At 43.7% G+C, this 21,119-nt stretch overlaps 1 protein-coding gene across 7 annotated transcripts in view; it reads left to right on the top strand.

The window, feature by feature from the left end:
- YEATS2 (YEATS domain containing 2) overlaps window positions 1-21,119 on the top strand; it is a 110,724-nt gene that overhangs the window by 42,230 nt on the left and 47,375 nt on the right. For 6 of the 7 annotated variants that reach the window (XM_040348969.1, XM_040348970.1, XM_040348971.1 and 3 more), the window contains 2 exons: window positions 2,509-2,606; window positions 15,837-15,944. In XM_040348969.1, the coding sequence (XP_040204903.1) occupies window positions 2,509-2,606; window positions 15,837-15,944 (206 nt within the window). The remainder of the gene's footprint in view (window positions 1-2,508; window positions 2,607-15,836; window positions 15,945-21,119) is intronic. The other variant, XM_040348972.1, reaches the window with a different exon arrangement.

The following is a 21,119-nucleotide window of genomic DNA, read 5'->3' as shown; positions in this document are numbered from 1 at the left end:
AGGCAGAAGATTAAAAAAATCTACCAACATAGCAACAAGTGATGAAAAGATGATCATTTTTCCTATTGGCTAAAATAAAAAACGTTGTAGTACAAAAACGTCGGACGACGCTGTATGCAAACGCGCAAATAAGCCTGGATACGCGCGACAAAACGCCGGAAAAAAGGACCGAACGACCGACTCTCAGGTGTGAATGCAGCCTTAGGCTTCATTTCCACTGGCGTTTTTACAGCCACTTTTCTGAGCGTTTTTTACAGCTTAAAAACGCCTGTCCATGTTATTCTATGGCATCATGCCCATATAGACGTTTTTGAGCTGCAAATGGCATAGGCGTTTTTGAGCTGTAAAAAAAACGCAGGACCAGGGCGTTCTGAAGCTCCAGAGTAGAGCTGTAAAAACGCCAGACGTTAAAAACCGCTCAAAAACGCGACCGCGGCATTTTTTTTTTTTTTTTTACAAAATAAACATGGACAGGCCATGGTTTTTAAGCTATAAAAAAAGCCTAACAGTGGCTGTAAAAACGCCAGTGGAAATTAAGCCTTACTCCTAAGGGGACACGCACTGTTGGCTCAGTGGTTCATATTTTATAATTTTAAACTTTATTTTTTTTAATATTTGCATTTTTCGCTGCACTTTCTATGTTTTTGATATTGTTCCAGGTGTTGTGATCAAAGTGTTCCTAAACCCAGAACCTGCATTCATTATATCTGGCCTCCCACATTACACGGATCATGGAAATCTGGACAGTGCCGATTGGCCCTGTGCTGATCACATGCACCCCCCCCCCCCCCCCCCAAATAATAAAAACTCTAGCAATACACGCCAAACTCAGCATGTGCAGCTCATCACATTACTCTGTAAATATCAGGTTATTTGTTTGAGACAGTAAAAGGGGAGGATCAGAGAGGAAAGGATCAAACCGCCTTTTTACACAATGCAAAGGTTCCACAGTGAGTATAACAAGCATGCTTTACTGCATATACAGACTGATTATACTGTTGTGGGTTTAGTAACACTTTAACCTTTTAGGGGCAGATCCACGTAGCGCGGCGCATTAATGCGCCGGGCGTAGCGTATCTAAGATACACTACGCTGCTGTAACTTACTTTTTTTTGGTTTGAATCCTCAATGAATTTCCCGCCGTAAGTTACGGCGGCGTAGTGTATCTGTTGTGGCGTAAGGGCGCGGAATTCAAATGGAAGTGATGGGGGCGTGTTTTATGTAAATACGTCTTGACCTGACGTAAACAATGTTTTTTTTAAACTGCGCATGCGCCGTCCGTGGGGGTATCACATTGCGCATGTTTGAAATTAACCCGGAACAAGCCAATGCTTCCGACGGTGACGTCATTCTACGCAAATTCCTATTCGCGAACGACTTACGCAAACGACGTAAAAAATTCAAAATTGTACGCCGGAAAGACGGCCAAACTTAACATTGAGTACGCCTCAGAACAGCAGCTTTAACTATATGCCGGAAAAAGCCGAACGCAAACGATGGAAAAAAATGCGCCGGGCCGACGTACCTTCGTGGATCGCCGTAACTAGCTAATTTGCATACTCGACGCGGAAATTGACGGGAACGCCACCTAGCGGCCGCCGAAAAATTGCAGCTTATATCCGACGGCGTACTAAGATGTATGCCTGTCGGATCGATCACAGATGCCGTCGTATCTTTGTTTTGTGGATACAAAACAAAGATACGACGCGGGAAATTTAAAATCCTTTTGTGGATCTGCCCCTTAGGCCTCGTACAGACGAGCGGATTTGTCCGATGAAAACGGTCTGCGGCGACGTGACGATGAAGCGGCGACGTGCGTGAACTCGGAAGTTCAATGCTTCCACGCATGCGTCAAATCACTTCGACGCCATGCGCGGGTTCTCGGGCCAGCGGACATGTCCGGTGAGTCGTACTGACCGTCGGACATGTCCGACGGACAGGCTTCCAGCGGACATGTTTCTTAGCATGCTAAGAAACATTTGTCTGCTGGAAACCTGTCCGGTCGGCCGGAAAATTGTCCGGTCGGCCCTACACACGACCGAACATGTCCGCGGAAACTGGTCCGCGGACCAGTTTCAGCAGACATGTTCAGTCGTGTGTACGAGGCCTTAGTGTTCGGCTCATAAACCATTGTAAGTTCTATTTGTGCTGACTGTATCCTATATTTATATATCTGAAATTTTACACTGTGTCCCATAATTTTTTGGAATTGGGGCTGTAGTAAAATCCTCTGTAGATCAATACTATATTCTTTAAGAAACATTGTTTTATGTTAATGAGCTATTGTAGATGAAAGCCTGAAGCAATTGTCTGAGTTTTGTGTGGGTGTTGTGGCCCAATCTGTCTTGTTTGCCAGCTGTCCTTTTTGGGATTCAGGTTGTCTGTGTTTTAAATAGAATATTGTACTGTATGTTTCAGTGTCTTTGCTTGTAGAATGAAGACATATTTTTCTTTTATTAAGGAGAAACATTTAACTGAAATAGTTACATTTGTATTTTACATTTTAAGGTAGTCCAACAAGCAAGCATTCCAGTATTTCACAGGCTGGAACCCGTTCTCCACTGCCAAAAATTCACGGGAGCAGTTTTCTTAATCAGAATATCAAGGTAAAAATGTATATGCATATTTTTTTATTCCTAAAAGAAAAGCAATTGGTTATAGCATACATATGTAAATAAGACCTTTGTCAACTACTTCAGTGCTGAGCACTTTTACCCGCTTACTGCCCATTTTCAGCTTTCAGTGCTGTCACACTGAATGACAATTACTAATGACAATGTCATAATAATAATTTACCTTAGAACGAAGCTCTCCAGCGCCACAATGTCACCGCTGAAAGGGGTGACATCTTCCCCCGGTCTTCCTTAAAGCGGAGTTCCAACCACAATTAGCATTTTTTAAATGTATGTCCTTTCATCCTGCGTTTTTATAATATAAATCCGGTCACTTACTATTTTACAATCCGCCGCCGATCCGCATAGATATTCAAAAAAGATAGTTTATAAAACTGTCCACACCGTTGTCATTTTTCTTGTGGGCATTGTGAAGCCTACAAGCACTCACTTCCTGGAAGTCTTGGATGGGGAGTGATAATTGGACAGCGCACTGCATCCTGGGAAATGATGACACACATTTCCCAGGAGCATTAGAGGGAGATGTCAGAATCCTAGGTGATTTTAACCACTTCCATACTGGGCACTTAAACACTCTCCTGACCAGACCAATTTTCAGCTTTCAGGGCTCTCACACTTTGAATGACAATTACTCAGTCATGCAACACTGTACCCAAATGATTTTTTTGTCCTTTTTTTCCCACAAATAGAGCTTTCTTTTGGTGGTATTTGATCACCTCTGGGTTTTTTTTTTTTTTGCGCTATTAATGAAAAAAGACCGAAAATTTAGAAAAAAAAAGTTTTTTTCTTAGTTTCTGTGATAAAATTTTGCAAAATATTAAATTTTCTTCATAAATTTTGGCCACAATTTATACTGCTACATGTCTTTGATAAAAATAACCCAATTTTTTGGGAAATTATTTGGTCTGTGTGAAAGTTTTAGAGTCTACAAGCTATAGTGCAAATCATAATAAATTATCACACCTGATGTTTTGAAGGCCTATCTCATTTCTTGAGACCCTAACAAGCCAGGAAAGTACAAATTCCCCCCAAATAACCCCTTTTTGGAAAGTAGACATCCCAAGGTATTTAGTAAGAGGCATGGTGAGTTATTTGAAGTTGTCATTTTTTCCCAAAACACTTTGCAAAATTAAGATTTTTATTTTTTATTTAAAAAATTTCTCAAAAGTGTCATTGTAATTGCTTATTTCTCTCACATGGCATGTGCATACCACAAATGACACCCCAAAATACATTCTGCTACTCTTCCTGAGTAAAACGATACCCCATGTGTGAGACTTTTCCACTGCCTGGCCACATACCGATGCCCAACCTGCAGGGAGCGCCATCAGGGGTTTTAGGAGCATAAATTGCACATCTAACTAGTTGACAACCTATTACACGTTTGAAGGCCCTGGAACACCAGGACAATGGAATTACCCACAAAATGACCCCATTTTGGAAAGCTAACACCCCAACGTATAATCTATGAGGCATAATGAGTCTTTTGAACGGTTCATTTTTTTCCAGAAGTTTTTGGAATATGTGGAAAAAAATGAAAACGCATTTTTTTTACACAAAGTTGTCCATTGATAAGATATTTCCAACACATAGCATGTACATAGCAAAAATGACACCCCAAAATACATTCTGCTATTCCTCCTGAGTAAAACGATACCCCATGTGTGAGACTTTTTCACTGCCTGGCCACATACAGATGCCCAACATGCAGGGAGCGCCATCAGGGGTTTTAGGAGCATAAATTGCACATCTAACTAGTTGACAACCTATTACACGTTTGAAGGCCCTGCAACACCAGGACAATGGAATTACCCACAAAATGACCCCATTTTGGAAAGCTAACACCCCAACGTATAATCTATGAGGCATAATGAGTCTTTTGAACAGTTCATTTTTTTCCAGAAGTTTTTGGAATATGTGGAAAAAAAATGAAAACGCATTTTTTTTTACACAAAGTTGTCCATTGATAAGATATTTCCAACACATAGCATGTACATAGCAAAAATGACACCCCAAAATACATTCTGCTACTCCTCCTGAGTAAAACGATACCCCATGTGTGAGACTTCTACACAGCCTGACCACATATAGAGATCCAACATGCAAGGAACACCGTCAGGTGTTCCAGAGACACATAGCATGCACATACCAAGAATTACACCCCAAAATACATTATGCTGAGAAAAGCGTAAACAAAAGATTACCTTGGTAATAGTAGCGCAGTTCTACACAGCAGGATAGCACTGGTCCAGGCAGCAGGCAGGGACTTGGTCAGCAACGTCCAGGCAGGGATACTGCAGGTGGTCAGTTCATGCAACAGGCAGAGGCATGATGGCATAGGTCCTACAGGCAGCAGGCAGAAGGAGGGCCTCGTTCAGGACAGAATGGGGACAGGGGTAGAGGCTTCTCCCACCCAAATCTCTTTGAAGCCTCCGGGCAACCAGACCCTAATCTAGCATGAGAAAACAAAAAAGTTTTCTTCATCCAGAAAAACTTTTCTGGCGCCCCTCACATATGTGAGACCCCTGTGTTGAATCCCACTAGTCCAGTAGCAGGGTACAAGATCAGTCCAAGAGGCAGGCAAAAGGCATGGTCAAACAGTCGAGGTCAGTTCCAGATCAGGCAGAGGCAGTACAGAATCGTTAGGCAGAAGAATGGTCGAAAAACAGTCCAGGGTCAATTCCAAATCAGGCAGCGGTATTGCAAAATCATTAGGCAGAAGGGTGGTCCAAGAACAAGCCGGGGTCAGTTACAAAAGCAGGCAGTGGCATAAGGGGTGAGAAGGCAGGAACGGAGGATTACGTTTACCATACTAAACTAATACTTTAGTTTAGTATGGTAACGTTTGAAACAGTCAATTATACAGAGGCCTGGTTGTGAAGGACACTCTGCACAATAATAAACTGTGTCCCGTCTGATTCCTCCACTGGTACACACTCTACATTTTTTTTGAGCTCGTCGGCCTGATGCTGTGGGAGGGATCTTATCCGGGAAGTGCCGTTCGGAGAGCCGACTTAGAACATCCGATCGGATGTTTTGGGGCAGGTCGTTCGGGAATATCAGGGAAGTGGTAATTTCCTCCAGGTAGCCAAGGAAGGGTAGGGGGTTTTGGGTTGATTTGCGGTAAACAATATGGGAGTTGTAGACGGCCAAATGAAAAAAAAAAATTGCTACCTTTTTGTACCAATGGTACGTGCGTCTTGTGGCAAGGTATGGTTCCAACATTTGGTCGTTTAAGTCGACTCCCCCCATGAACAAATTGTAGTCCTGAATGCAGGTGGGTTTTTGGATGGTGGTGCCACGCCTTCTGCGGGTTTCAACAAAAGAATCGTTGTGGATGGAGGACAACATATATACGTCTCTTCTGTCCCTCCACTTCACTGCCAGAACCTCCTTGTTCCGCAGACTCGCCGATTCCCCTTTCTTCAGCTTTGTATTTACAAGGCTTTGCGGAAAGCCTTTCCGGTTCTTTCTGGCGGTGCCACATGCTGGCGTCTTCTTTCGGTGCAGGTTGTGGAACAGAGGAAGAGACGTATAGAAGTTGTCCACGTACAGGTGGTATCCTTTATCAAGGAGGGGGTTGATGAGTTGCCAGACAACTTTCCCACTTGATCCCAAGTAGTCTGGGCAATCGGGGGGATTCAGCTGGGTGTCCTTCCCTTGGTACACCAAAAAGGAATAAAGGTACCCTGTGGCTCGTTCGCAAAGTTTGTAGACCTTCACCCCATAGCGGGCCCTTTTGCTAAGTATAAATTGTTTGATTTTAAGTCGGCCACAAAATTTTACTAGGGACTCGTCGACACATACGTTTTGTTCCGGGGTATATATTTGGGGGAATAATTGCGAAAAATAATCTAATAAGGGGCGAATTTTGAAAAGCCTGTCAAAATTGGGGTCATTTCGGGGAAGGCACTGTGTATTATCATTGAAGTGGAGGAACCTCATGATTATAAAATATCGGGATCTGGGCATTGTTGTGGAGAAAATTGGCATGTGGTAAATGGGGCGTTTTGACCAAAAGGAATGTTTTTCATTTTTTGGGTTGAGTCCCATGCAAAAAGTGAGGCCTAAAAAAATCCTGAACTCATCCACTGTAAGGTCTCTCCACTGGAAGGGACGGGCATAGGACGATGTGGGGTTCTTGATGATAAATTGTTGGGCATACAAGTTGCACTGGGCCACAATGCTAGAAAGCAGTTCCTCAGGGAAAAATAAATCGAAAAATTGAATTGGGGAAAAATTGTCCGTGTTTACCTGGACTCCTGGCTGGGCAGTGAAGGGGGGAATGTTGGCTTCTCCGGAATTTGGAGGAAGCCACAGGGGGTACTGAAGGGCATAGGGAAGGCTGGCATGGGTCCTTGACCTTTGTTGCTGGGGTACTGCGGTGCTGGTGGATGGCAATTCGGTAGAGGTGGATGGCACGACGGTACTGGTGGATGGCACTTCAGTATCGGTGGATGGCATGTCGGTGCTGGTGGATGGCATGTCGGTGCTGGTGGATGCCACTGCCTCCTCACCAGAGCGCCTTCTTTTGGCGGGCTGACCATCTTCCCCCTCTGAGCCTGTCGCTGTTCCACTGGTGTAGATTGGCTCATAGTCTACGTCCGAATCCGATTGGGAATCAGAAACAGGGAGCTCCACATTGCTCTCATCAGGTGCAGAAATAATCTGAAATGCCTCCTGTAAGGAATAGCGACGTTTTGACATTGCTGGCGGTGTGTGTGTGGCACAGATGTACACTGAGGTGGCACAGATGGGCAGAGATGGGGACTGAGGTGGCAGAGATGGGGACTGAGGTGGCAGAGATGGGGACTGAGGTGGCAGAGATGGGGACTGATGAGGCTGCACAGATGTGTACTGATTGCACAGATGTGCACGGATGAGGCGGCACAGATGTGTACTGATTGCACAGATGTGCACGGATGAGGCGGCACAGATGTGCGCTGAGGCGGCACAGATGTGCGCTGAGGCGGCACAGATGGGCACTGAGGTGTTGCAGATGGGCCCTGATCACAGGTGGGCACAGGCGGTACTGATGGCACAGGCGGTACTGATGGCACAGGCGGTACTGATGGCACAGGCAGTACTGATGGCACAGGTGGTACTGATGGCACAGGCGGGCACGGGCGGTACTGATGGCACGGGTGGTACTGATGGCACGGGCGGTACTGATGGCATGGGCGGTACGGACGGTACTGATGGCACGGGCGGTACTGATGGTACGGGCGGTACTGATGGCACAGGCGGGCACAGGTGGCACAGGTGGTACTGATGGCACGGGCGGTACTGATGGCACGGGCGGTACTGATGGCACGGGCGGTACTGATGGCACGGGCGGTACTGGTGGCACGGGCGGTACTGGTGGCACAGGCGGTACTGGTGGCACAGGCGGGCACAGGCGGTACTGTGGCACGGGCGGTACTGTGGCACGGGCGGTACTGTGGCACGGGCTGTACTGTGGCACAGGTGGGCACAGGTGGTACTGGTGGGCACTGGTGGTACTAGGTGGGCACTGGTGGTACCAGGTGGGCACTGGTGGTACCAGGTGGGCACTGGTGGTAACAGGTGGGCACTGGTGGTAACAGGTGGGCACTGGTGGTAACAGGTGGGCACTGGTGGTAACAGGTAGGCACTTGTGGTACCGGGTGGGTACAGGTAGGCACTGATTGGGCACTGATTGGGCGCTGATGGGCACTTTTTTAACTTTCACTGTAACTGTAATGTTGCAACTCACTCTCTCTCCACACACGCGGCGTCTGTGTGTGGAGAGAGCGCCGGCAATGAGAGATGATCTCATATGTTTACATATGAGATCATCCGTCATTGGCTGTCCAGATCGCGCTGTAAATAGCCGCTGTGATTGGCTATTTACCGCGATCTGTGTGCGGCTGTATCCATGGGACGCGGCGATGACAGTAGTTCCCCGCTGCGCGCTCGTGAGCGCGCGCGGGGAACGAGCAAAGGGGAGGCCGTAAAAACACGGCCTGTTAGGAATTCAGAGCCGCGCTGAGGCCGTACAAAGTCGTACGGCCGTCAGCAACTGGTTAAAGGCATATTTCGTGGGACCACATAGCAACAGGCATTTCCAGATACTTTTTTAGGTCTAATGAAGCACAATAATGAACCATTTTTTTTTTTGGGATGGAAACTCCACTTTAAGTTTTTGTGGCTACATAAGTGGCCGGGTATGCAATGACATCACTCCTATGCTCAAGAGCCACTAACACAGGCTCTGAAGGTCCAGGGTACTGTGACGGACCTTCAGCGCACATGCTTAATGGTGATGTCATCCGCTGCATGCTCTCCAAATATCTTCTAAATGGTGGAAGTTTAGGAGATTTTCAGTACCCGCAGGTAAGCCTTATTATAGGCTTACCTGTAGGTACAAGGGGTGGAATGGTGTAACTTTAATCACCACTGGATTTTTTTATGTTTTTGCTTATTAAATGGGGAAAAAAGATTGAGTATTTTTAAAGATGAAGGTTTTCTTCTTCATACCCGTTTTTATAAAATTTTACAAAGAAATAATCTTTCTTTATAAATGTAGGCCAAAATGTATACTGCTACATTTTTTTTGGTTAAAAAAAAAAAAAAACTCAATCAGTATATTTTATTTAGTCTGTAGGAAAGTTCTAGAGTCCACAAACTATGGTGAATATATGTGTGTGTGTGTGTGTGTGTATAAAAATATATATATATGTGTGTGTGTGTGTGTGGCGACTAGAAATAGGGTCCTGGCAACTTGGCTTGGTGAGCCGTTGGTATTACAAGTTGTTACCACCAGATGTGTGAGCTGGTGCCATCTGGTGGTGGCCGTTGGTATTACAAGTTAAGCATTACAAGTTAATGCTGTCCTGTACACGTTAACGGCGGATTCGCCGCGAGATCGCCGTTATCGGTGGCGGGAGAGGGGCCCTCCCGCCGCTGTCCCACTCCCTCCGCCGCTTACCGGAGCCGTCGGTAGCAGCGGAGGAGATCGGGACCGTTCGGCAGCTGAGCGGGGTTACGAGTGAAGGAAAAATCTCCTTCACCCGTCCCCATAGCTCTGCTGGGCGGAAGTGACGTCAAAACGTCAGTCCCGCCCAGCGTCTTAAAGCAACATTTTTTTTTTTTTTGTCATTTGAAAAAATGACATTTCCAAATGTATTTATTTTTTCTTGCTTTTTAGTCTAAATATGAGATCTGAGGTCTTTTTGACCCCAGATCTCATATTTAAGAGGACCTGTCATACTTGTTTCTATTACAAGGGATGTTTACATTCCTTATAATAGGAATAAAAGTGATCAAATATTTTTTTTTTTTCAGTGTAAAAAGTAATAAAATAAATAAAAATAAATAAGAAAACAAACAAAATTTTTTTTTTAAAGCGACCCGTCCCGACGAGCTCGCGCGCAGAAGCAAGCGCTTACGCGAGTAGCGCCCGCATATGAAAACGGTGTTCAAATCACACAAGTGAGGTATCTCCGCGATCGTTAGAGCGAGAGCAATAATTATAGCCCTAGGCCTACTCTGTAGCTCAAAAAATGCAACCTGTAGAATTTTTTAAACGTCGCCTATCGAGATTTTTAAGGGTGAAAGTTTGACAACATGCCACGAGCGGGCACAATTTTTAAGCATGACATGTTGGGTATCATTTTACTTGGCGTAACATTATCTTTCACAATATATAAAAAAATTGCGAAAAATTTATTGTCTTATTTTTTAATTCAAAAAAGTGTTTTTTTTTTTCAAAAAAAGTGCGCTTGTAAGACCGCTGCGCAAATACGGTGTGACAAAAAGTATTGCAATGACTGCCATTTTATTTTCTAGGGTGTTAGAAAAAAATATATATATAATGTTTGGGGGTTTTAAGTAATATTCTAGCAAAAAAAACTGTTTTAGTCTCGTAAACACTGAATCTGAAAAACAGGCTCAGTAACGAAGTGGTTAAACAGCAATTCTAATGTAATTTTTCACTATTTTCACTGCCATCTTCTTCCCTCTAATTAGAACCCCCAAACATTATATATATTTTTTATCCTAACACCCTAGAGAATAAAATGTTGATCGTTGCAATACTTTCTGTCATGACGTATTTGCGCAGCGGTCTTACAAGCGCACTTTTTTGGGAAAAAATTACACTTTTTTTTTAATTAAAAAATAAAACAACGGTAAAGTTATCCCCATTTTTTTAATATTATGAAAGATAATTTTACGCCGAGTAAATTGATACCTAACATGTCATGCTTCAAAATTACGTCCGCTCGTGGAATGGCGACAAACTTTTACCCTTTAAAATCTCCATAGGCGACGTTTAAAAAATTCTACAGGTTGCATGTTTTGAGTTACAGAGGAGGTCTAGGGCTAGAATTATTGCTCTCGCTCTACCAATCGCGGCAATACCTCACATGTGTGGTTTGAACACCGTTTACATATGCGGTCGCTGCTCACGTATGTGTTCGCTTCTGCGCGCAAGCTCGTCCGGACGGGGCGCGTTTTCTGGCTCCTAACTTTTTTAGCTGGCTCCTAGATTCCAAGCAAATTTGTCAACCCCTGTATATATACATACATATACTGTATTTGCTGGTGTATAAGACTACCTTTTACACTTAAAAAAAAAATGTCCAAACAGCAGGGGTTGTCTTATATGGCAGGTCAGCTGCTGGGATGCCTGCTGGATGTGTGGTAATACTGTATGTAGCTTCGGCTACATACAGTATATACCGCTTAGCCAATCCCGGTTAGCGATGTATTCAAATGAATAGAGAGCCTGCTCGGATTGGAGTAACAACCTCTGCCAATCCGAGTGCCTACGTACAGTAGCCTGCTCGGATTGGCATTGAGAGTCAGAGAGGCGCGGGCTGATGGTGTTACAGCCTCTGCCAATCCAAGCAGGCTTTGTATTCATTAATAGAATACATCGCTCGCCGTGATTGGATGCAGCTCCAGCAAGAAGGAAAAAGAATATGGCTCCAGCAAGAATGAAGAATATGGCTCCAGAAGGAAAAATATGAAGTGTTGGAAGCCTTGGAAAGGCGGTAGTCTTATACGGTGAGTACAGGCAAAACATCTTAAACTGTAAAATTAGGGGGTCGTCTTATACGCCCGGTCGCCTTATACACCGGCAAATACGGTGTATATATTATATCATTTAAAAATCGATCAATCCTGGTGTACTGGCATCCTATATTGAGGCCCTAAAATGCCAAGACAGTACAAATACCCTCACAAATTATGCCTTTTTGGATAGTAGACAGCCCATTATTTAGTAAGAGGTGTGGAAAATGTTTTTTTTTTTTCTTTTTCTTCTTCTCCTTTTTAGTCGGCTTATTATTCATACTGCATAGGGATAGATCGCAAGTGGTGCAATGTTATAATTTCTCCACCACCTTTGCTGAATCTTTGACCAGTGAGCTATACATATTTGCCCATAGCTGAATGATGAGAGAAGGGACACTCCCAATACTCGCACAGCTCATGATAAGTTTGTTGGATACAGTAATTTGGAAAGTGAATAGCAAATTCTTAGAGTCCTGTTCAAATGCTGTATAATGGAAGCACCCTGTATTAAATTATTATTTGTAAAAAAAATACAACGAATGAAAAAAATAATGTAAAGAGCAGTTTATTATAAAATAGAACCTTGATATTGACAACACCAGTCGCCCATTTCCAAAACACATCCACCATGCTTTTGGTAACCTCTGTTTCTGGCCATTTATGTTGTTGGGTTGTCTTAAAGCGTTAGTAAACCCACACATTAAAAAAAAAAAAAAAAAAAAAACTCTGCAAGGCAAAGGCATAATGAGCTAGTATGCAGCGCATACTAGCTCATTATAAAATACTTGCCTCCGAACGAAGCCCCTGTATCGGAGCCAAGGGAGCTTACCTCTTTCCCTCAGCGTGTCTTCCGGGTTCGCGGGTCTGGCGCTCTGAGTGTCCGGAGCCACGATGATGTCACTCCCGCGATGGACGCAAGAGTTATCTTCCCGGCAAGGTATGGCAATGCTGTAGGACCTTAAGCTGGGGCATTCAGAGTGCATGCGCCGTGACGTCAGAGGCTGCATGCGTAGGGAATATCTCCTAAACTGTACAGGTTTAGGAGATTTTATTTTTACCTACAGGTAAGCCTTATTACATGTAGGTAAAAGTGTAAAATTTGGGTATTCAACCACTTTAAACCACTTTAAATGTGTGTTTGTGTTTTTGTTTCTGCCTCATATTGTGAAGCATCTTTTGAATGATTTGTAACTCCACGTTTGAATTTTGAAATGGATTGTGAAGATCAGCAGTGTTCAGTGTTTAATGTACGTGGCTTCAATTTCTTTATACAAGCATTGGGCATTTAGCATTAACACATAATAAGCTTGGTAAAAAATGCATCTCGGTTGCAAACCAGTTTTCCCTTAAATACTATTTTATGTAAATCCAATGTCTGTTTTTTTTTTTTTCCTCTTTTATTGGTCTGTTAAATAACCCCCTCACCAATTGTGCTCCAAATCCACAGGTGATCTGGCATTCGGTTTGGGGTGTTCTACTTGCTTCCCCATTCTAAGCCTATTCTATCTACCCTGTGAAAGGAAATATCTGTACACTTATTTAATCCTGAGGAAGCTCCAGTCTGGTCACATGATCTGGTTCAGCGTAGATCAAGGCCCCTTATATGCCTTGTCCCACGATTTGAGACTGCAAAGTCACATTATTCTCCATGATTTTTAATGACTACCATTCATATTAGCACGACTTTGTCATGCCGACTTCAAAGTAGTCCCTGCACTGCTTTTTTTCGAAAGTCGGATCCCCGTATTAACAGATCCGACTTTGGCATGCGACTTGTGCTCTGATCTTAAAGGGGAACTCCACGCCTATTTTTTATCTTTTTTTAAACCGGCATGGGTTCCCCCTCCAAGAGCTTATCAGGCCCATCGGTCTGGTATGGATTTTAAGGGGAGCCCCCCAAAATCTATACCAGACCCTTATCAGAGCACCCAGCCTCGAACCTTACCAGCCCGAATGCCCTCAACCGAGGGGGGGTTCTTTGGGGCGGGGGGGCCTGCGCACCTGGGCAACTTTGAAGTTGCACAAGTGTGAAAGGGGCTTTAAGGACAGCCAACAACAGATTCCTCATAGTTAGTCTGTGTATGACATCCTCTCCTAGGCTCTGCAGCCACTGTCGACCATCTCTTTTCACTGAAGCTGGTGCTGGGACCTGATCATGTGACCACACCTGAGCAGCTTCAGATTGGTAAGTACAGACATCTTTTGTTTACAGGGTAGATGGAATAGCCTTAGAATGGGGGTGGGAGTAGGTTGAGGCCTGGCAAGTATTTGACTCTACTTCCACTTTGTTTTTGGACAATTAAGTATACATGCTTTCATGCTTTTATCTCTGTGTGAGTCCCCAAAGTGTTTGATAATCTTCTTGAAGCAGTAGTAAATTCTTGTTGATTAAAAATAAAATGGTCCCTCGTGCAATTTTAGGTCCTAATGTACTAATATGCACTGCATACTAGTACATTATGACAGACATGCCTGCATATGGAGCCATCCAGCACTGTGTTGTCACGCCTCTCGCTGGTCCCCGGCGGCTTCTGTCTTCACCCGGTCTTTCAGGTAGCTATCTTCAGCCTCTTGAATGGTTGGGTAACAGATAATGTCACTCTCCTCCCACATGTGCATCACCGTGTCACAGAGAGCAGGCCATAAATGGGGTCTGAGCCGCTCCGATTGCAATACCTGCTGACAGGCCATCTAGGCTCTCTTCGGGTTATAAAAACCCTGTCTGTCAGCAGAGTTTACATTTCAGGATCTTACTACCACTTTAATTGTTTTGTTAACTTGATCTAAGAAACATATATGGTGAACCCTTTTATATATTTCTTATGGCACTGTGTGTGCCTTGTAGCAAGAACATGATTGCCATTATGGCAGGGTTTGACAAATTTGCTTGGAATCTAGAAGCCAGAAAATGCGCCCATCCCGCCAAGCTCGCGCGCAGAAGCGAACACGTACGTGAGTAGTGCCCGCATATGTAAACTGTATTCAAACCACACATGTGAGATATTGCCGCGATCGTTGGAGCAAGAGCAATAATTCTAGCCCTAGACCTCCTCTGTAACTCAAAACATGCAAGCTGTAGAATTTTTTAAAAGTCGTCTATGGAGATTTTAAAGGGTAAAAGTTTGTCGCCATTCCACGAGCGGACGCAATTTTGAAGCATAACATGTTGGGTATCAATTTACTTGGCGTAACATTATCTTTCACAATATAAAAACAAATTGGGCTAACTTTACCGTTTTATTTTTTGATTTAAAAAGGTGTATTTTTTCCCCTGAAAAAGTGTGCTTGTAAGACCGCTGCGCAAATATGGTGTGACAAAAAGTGTTGCAACGACTGCCATTTTATTCTCTAGGGTGTTAGAATAAAAAATATATATAATGTTTGGGGGTTCTAATTAGAGGGAAGGAGATGGCAGTGAAAATAGTGAAAAAACACATTAGAACTGTAGAAATGCCAAACGGCCACCAGAAGATGGCGCCAGATCACAGAAGGAAGCTGAGGGCTGCAGAAGGCCGCAAAGCCGCGGCCTCAATTACCGCGCCGTCCGGTAATTGAGGCCGCGGCCTAAGCTTCCTTCTGTGAAAGCCGCGGCCTCAATTACTGGTGGGCGACGGGCACTAGGTCACAATTTCTTGTCGCAATTGCGACCGGGCGCCCGGGTTTTGTCGAGCCCTGCATTATGGGCAAGAATAGTTAGTCTTATACCATGACAACTGTGTTTTTCTCTACCTATTTTAGTCTAAGACACCAGTTGATCCATGTAGGTATGGTAAGGTCTTCTAATCATGTCCTGATTGTAAATGCCTTTATTACAAATTTCATCTTAGATTTTTTCCTCAGGAAATTATTATTTCCAGCAGTTTTTGCCTGTTTATGAAGTTGGACAATCTCCACACACTGGGCAATCCCAGGATATTTTGGTAATATTTTTCCAGTTTGTCGAAACATTCTGCCATTCTTTTGCAGGTAATCTCTTGTTTGTCATGGAGGGAATCAGAAGAAGAAATGTTTCTTAAATTTACAACTTTTTCACTCCACTACAGCATACCAGCTCTATTTTTAATGTGTGGTAATGTTGGGGGGTATATAAATAGTTTTGTGTTCTGTATTATATATATATATATATATATATATATATATCTTTTTTTTTTTTTTTTTTTGAAGCAGGAGGAAACTCTGTTTGCTGCAATGCCTCCACTTTGTCCTATTGGAAGTCACTCAAAATCGCAGAGCCCCAAACCTGTGGCTGGAGGACTTGGTGCTTTCACAAAGGTATGTTAGTGAAGGTTCCCATTTATCCAGTTAATGAGTATACTTGTGTGAACTTCCAGTTTGACAATTCACAAACCTCTGATGGTTTTAGTGTCCCCTTTGGGAAGTTATACCTTCTCTATTTGTCCTTGTGGTCATTGGCATTGGGACTGAAAGTGAAGGAAAAGCAAAAATGAGCCAACGTTAAAACTGGAAGGGAAAGGAAAGTTCCTAACAGGACACATTGGTGATGGCTGTTAAATCAAAGCGTGCTGTGTGGTGACTGTAAATGGATGTGTGTTAGTAGAGGTGCCATGTCTTTTGCATAGGAAGAAATCATATACTGTATCATGGAAGCTCTAGTTCCCTGGTTTAATCTGCTCAGCTTTCACACCAGTACACCTGCTATGTAATAGAGCATTCTACTAAATGCAATGATGCCCATGTAAAATGCAGCTTTTTACTGCATTTTTGCCACTTTACTAAAACTGGAGAGTGCAGCTTTGTAAAGTACCCAATCGGCTTCCAGATTTTTTGTCAAAGCTTAAAGTGATTGTAAAGTTGTGTGGTGTGTGTCTTTTTTTTTTTTTTTTTTTAGTCAGTTAAAAATAACAAACCTGTTTTATTTACCTGCCCTGTGTAATGGTTTTGCACAGAGCAGCCCGTATCCTCCTCTTCTCAGGTCACACGCTGGCTCTCCTAGCCCCTCCCTTCTGTTCAGTGCCCCCACAGCAAGCATGGGGGCACCCGAGCCACAGGTCCCTGTGTCCATTCAGACATGGAGCTGTGGTCTGTCCCTGCCCTGCCCCCTTGTCTCCTCACTGACAGCAGCGGGAGCCAATCGTGCCACGCTGCTGTCTCAGCCAATGAGAAGGGGAGTACCGGGCAGCCGAGCCAATTCTACAACATCGCTGGATCTAGATGGGGCTCAGGTAAGTATTAGGGGGGCTGTTACACACAGAAGGCTTTTTATCTTGATGCATAGAATGCATCAAGATAAAAAAAAAAAAAAAAAATTCTGCCTTTACATTCACTTTAAATCGGAACTTCACCCAAAAGGGGGAATTCTGCTGAAGGGGAGTGGGTACCTGGTTCTGACAGGTATCCGCTCCCACTTTCGGTCAGATGTGCCGCAGTGATCTGAGGCGTAGGTTCGACTAACCCCCCACCTTTCCCTGCAGTCTTCTGGGACACCTCATAGGTCCCAGAAGACTAGGGGACCATTCACAAGCATGCGCAGTAGGAAACAGTCTGTGAAGCCGCAAGGCACCTGTTTTCTTTACTTGAGATACCAGCGCCTGCATCCGAAGCCGATTGAAGAATCGGTTTGGGGGAGGACATCGCTGGATCCCCTGGACAGGTGAGTGTCCTTATATTAAAAGTCAGTAGCTACAGTATGTGTAGCTGCTGAATTTTATTTTCTTGGTGTGTGCCTGGAGCTTCTCTTTAATTGAACAAGCTGAAGTTAGAAGCTGGTTGGCTACCATGCAGAGCTGCACCCGATATTGCACTTTCCAGTTTGAGTAAATCAACCCCATATGTGTACACAAGGCCTGAATATACCTATTAAATTGACAGTAAAATTAGGTTTCTGGTACAAAGCATTCAATAGTTATGAACAAATTATTTTTTGATGCAAAGGTAAAAAATCGAAACAATCGACAATGAAAATAGGAGCCGGTTCACACTCGGGCGACTAGTCAGGCGACTCAGCCGCCTGACAAGTCGCATCTTATTCTATTCAATAGAACCGTTCTAATAGGAGCGACGAAAGTCGCTGCGACTTAGAAAAAGGTTCTTGTACGACTTTGGGGGCGACTTGCATTGACTTCTATACAGAAGTGTAATATATATATATATATTTTTTAATTGTCAGGTTGCTTTAAAACAGAACTAAATCTAAGAACCACAAACTTAAAGCGGGGGTTCACCCCAAAAAATGTTTTTAACATTACATTCAGCCGAGTTGTTAGAATGACATTAGGCAGTTTTTTTAATTTCCTTGCCGTACATACCGTTTTATTTATATATATATATATATATCACCGCGGCTTCCGGGTATGTAATATGCGGGACTGGGCGTTCCTAATTGATTGTCATGCTTCCGACCGGCGCATACAGCGCGTCACGAGTTGCCGAAAGAAGCCGGACTGCGAGTCGGCTCTATACTGCGCCTGCGCACCGACGTTCGGCTTCTTTCGGCAACTCGTGACGCGCTGTATGCGCCGGTCTTAAGCATGTCAATCAATTAGGAACGCCCAGTCCCGCAGATTACATACCCGGAAGCCACGGTGAACATATATATATATATATATATATATATATATAACGGTATGTACGGCAAGGAAATTAAAAAAAAAAACAGCCTAATGTCATTCTAACAACTCGGCTGTGAACCCCCGCTTTAAAACACTATTTATTTTAATTAATTTTTGATATTCAAAACAAACTCCCCCATCCATCCATGTCTCCAAGCTTTATTTTGCTGAGAAATCACTTTGAAAAACGCCCCCCCCCCCCCCCCCCTAGCATTTTTAGCCGTGACCATTTTGAGTAAGGCCTTGTACACACGACCGATTTCCTCGGCAGAATCCATCAAGAAACTTGGTGGGAGAGCTTTTTTGCCGAGGAAACCGGTCGTGTGTACGTTTTTCATGGAGGAAACTGTCGAGGAACTCGACGAGCAAAAAAGAGAGCAAGTTCTCTTTTTCCTCTACGGGAGTCTGAATTTGCTCGTCGTGTTCCTCGTCGGGCTGGTTTTCGACGAGAAACTCGAGCGTGTGTATGCTAAGAAACCTGCGCTTGTTCAGAATAAAGTATGAGACGGGAGTAAAAGTAGCATTTGTAATGGAGATAACACATTTTTAAAGCTGTAATGGACTGAAAAGTGCAAATCGTCTCTTGACAAACTTTTACTTAACACACAAACACATGAGATTAGCAAAACCAGCCCCAAGGGTTGTGCCAGTGGAATCGAACTTCCCCTGCCGTTGTATGTGTTGTATGTCACCGCGTTTGAGAACGAGGAGATTTTGTCTTGACAGTGTGTACGCAAAGCAAGCTTGTCAAGTTCCTCGACAAGCCTAACAAGGAACTCGACGAGGAAAACGATGTGTTTCGCCCGACGAGTTCCTCAGTCGTGTGTACGAGGCCTGAGAGCAAAAGATTTATGTAGCACTTACTTCTTGGGATCAACCTGCGGTTACCACAAGCATGTAGGCAGGAAGTGGCAGGAGGCCCATGCGCTTAACTGAGAGGTTCTCCTCCCAGATGAGAGAAAAGAAAAAACAGAGTTTAGTTCCACTTGAACTGGTATATGCAGGTCAAGCTCATTAATTTCATCTGCAGATTAATGAAACCGTATTGTTCCTTTGTATATATTTATCTCTTCTTCTTCTTCTTCTTCTTTTTATCAGAAAAAAGTTTTTTTCCATAATACATGCCAATCAGTATACAATAGAAAAAGAGCATAGCAGTGCCTATCAGAAAATGACCTAGAATTCGTATACAATGATTATCTGTCAACCAATATCGTACATACTAAAAAATAAAATAAACCAAGACATTAAAGACTGACATGTACATAACATAGTATAACTGAGACACCTAACGTTCCGGCCTAACCAAATCCTCAGAGCCCTGACCATTGTCAAACATGACCTACTAAGTCAGCAAAACTATTACGGGATTACGTTCTATATAGAACATAGTCATTCTCTTTTTCCGAGTCCCCAGAAGAGTTTCACACCTGAAGGAGCCTGTCTCTAACTGGTGTGGTGCCAGTCCCGGAACATCCAGCCAGGATTGCCACATGGATTAATGTTTGTATGTCAACTTCTCCCGTATCAGTAATTTACTTACCTGTTCCACCCATTGCCCTCTGGTAGGCACCCTGGAAACGATCCAATATTGTGCAATTAGTTTACGTGCTATCTACAGGAATCGCAGAACTGCATTGTGTAGTTGTGGAGTTGAGGACTCCTCCTCCAGTGCACCCAACATGCATACAATAGGGGTACGTGGGATATTAAACATAAATACTTGAGAGATCACATCAAGGACCTCCATCCAGTAACGGCAGAGTTTGGGACATCTCCAAAGCATATGGACAAGGTCTTCATGATCTCTCGCATTTTAGGCATAGGGGGGTATTACGATTCCCCCATCTATGAAGTTGTAAAGGCTTTCTATAGACCCTGTGTAGCAAGTACAAGTAGGATCATTTCTGAGACGCTCATACCGACACTAATGGGGCGGAGGCCAGGCAGAGATCCCATGTCACCTTGTCCATAACACCTTTATCTTTTTCCCAACCCCGCCGGCAAAGTAATTTGGAAGCTGTATAGCATTGAGAAGAATGTTATAGCTTCTTGAGATAATTCCCTTTTCATCACTTTTCAAAAGGAACTCCTGTATTGGGCCCCATTCACACCTGAGCATTTTGTAGCTTGAAGCCTGAAACTACAAAATGCTGGAGGGGAAAAAAATCTATTATTCTCTATGGAGATGGTTCACATCTCCACTCCAAAATGCCTGAAGCCAGAAGCTCCAAAACGCCTGAAGTTCAAACCAGTTCTCAAACTTTTTTTTTTTTAGGAAGAATACAGGCGTTTTCCTGCTTTTTACATTGGTGACCTTTTGACCTGTACAAAATCATGGCAAAAATGCTGTAAAATTGCTGGACTTTCTGCTTAAAAACGCTATGCTCAGGTGTGAATGGGGCCGTCAGTCAGTTTAAGCCAGGTATATTGTGATTGTGTCTGAAGGGCGTGTCTTGGCTGTAAATACTTGAAGAAGTGACTGTGAGTCAAACTCTGCTTGTATATCCAAAATGGATTTGAGAGTCAAGCCATGGTTAGAGGTCGACCGATATGGGTTTTTCTCTGGCTGATGACGATATTTAGAATTTGCGGTGGCCGATATATGATGCTGATTTTTTTTTTTTTATTGGCCCTATATGTTAGGCCGATTTTTTTTTATTTTTTTATTTTTTTTATTTCCCCTTCATCTCATAAAATCTAACATTTGGACCCCTGTTTTTCAGGCGCTTTTGGACTAAAAATAGCACCTGTAATGTGCCTGCAAAATGGCTCCCCTACAGTCTGTGTGAACGCCTGAGGGCTTTCACACTGAGGCAGTGCGCTGGCAGGATGTTAAAAAAAAGGTCCTGCAAGCAGCATCTTTGGAGGGGTGCAT

The sequence above is a fragment of the Rana temporaria genome, chromosome 4 (assembly GCF_905171775.1).
Source record: "Rana temporaria chromosome 4, aRanTem1.1, whole genome shotgun sequence".
Lineage (NCBI taxonomy): Eukaryota > Metazoa > Chordata > Amphibia > Anura > Ranidae > Rana > Rana temporaria.
The sequence above is the reverse complement of the archived record's forward strand: the minus strand, read 5'-3'. Positions and strand labels throughout refer to the sequence as shown.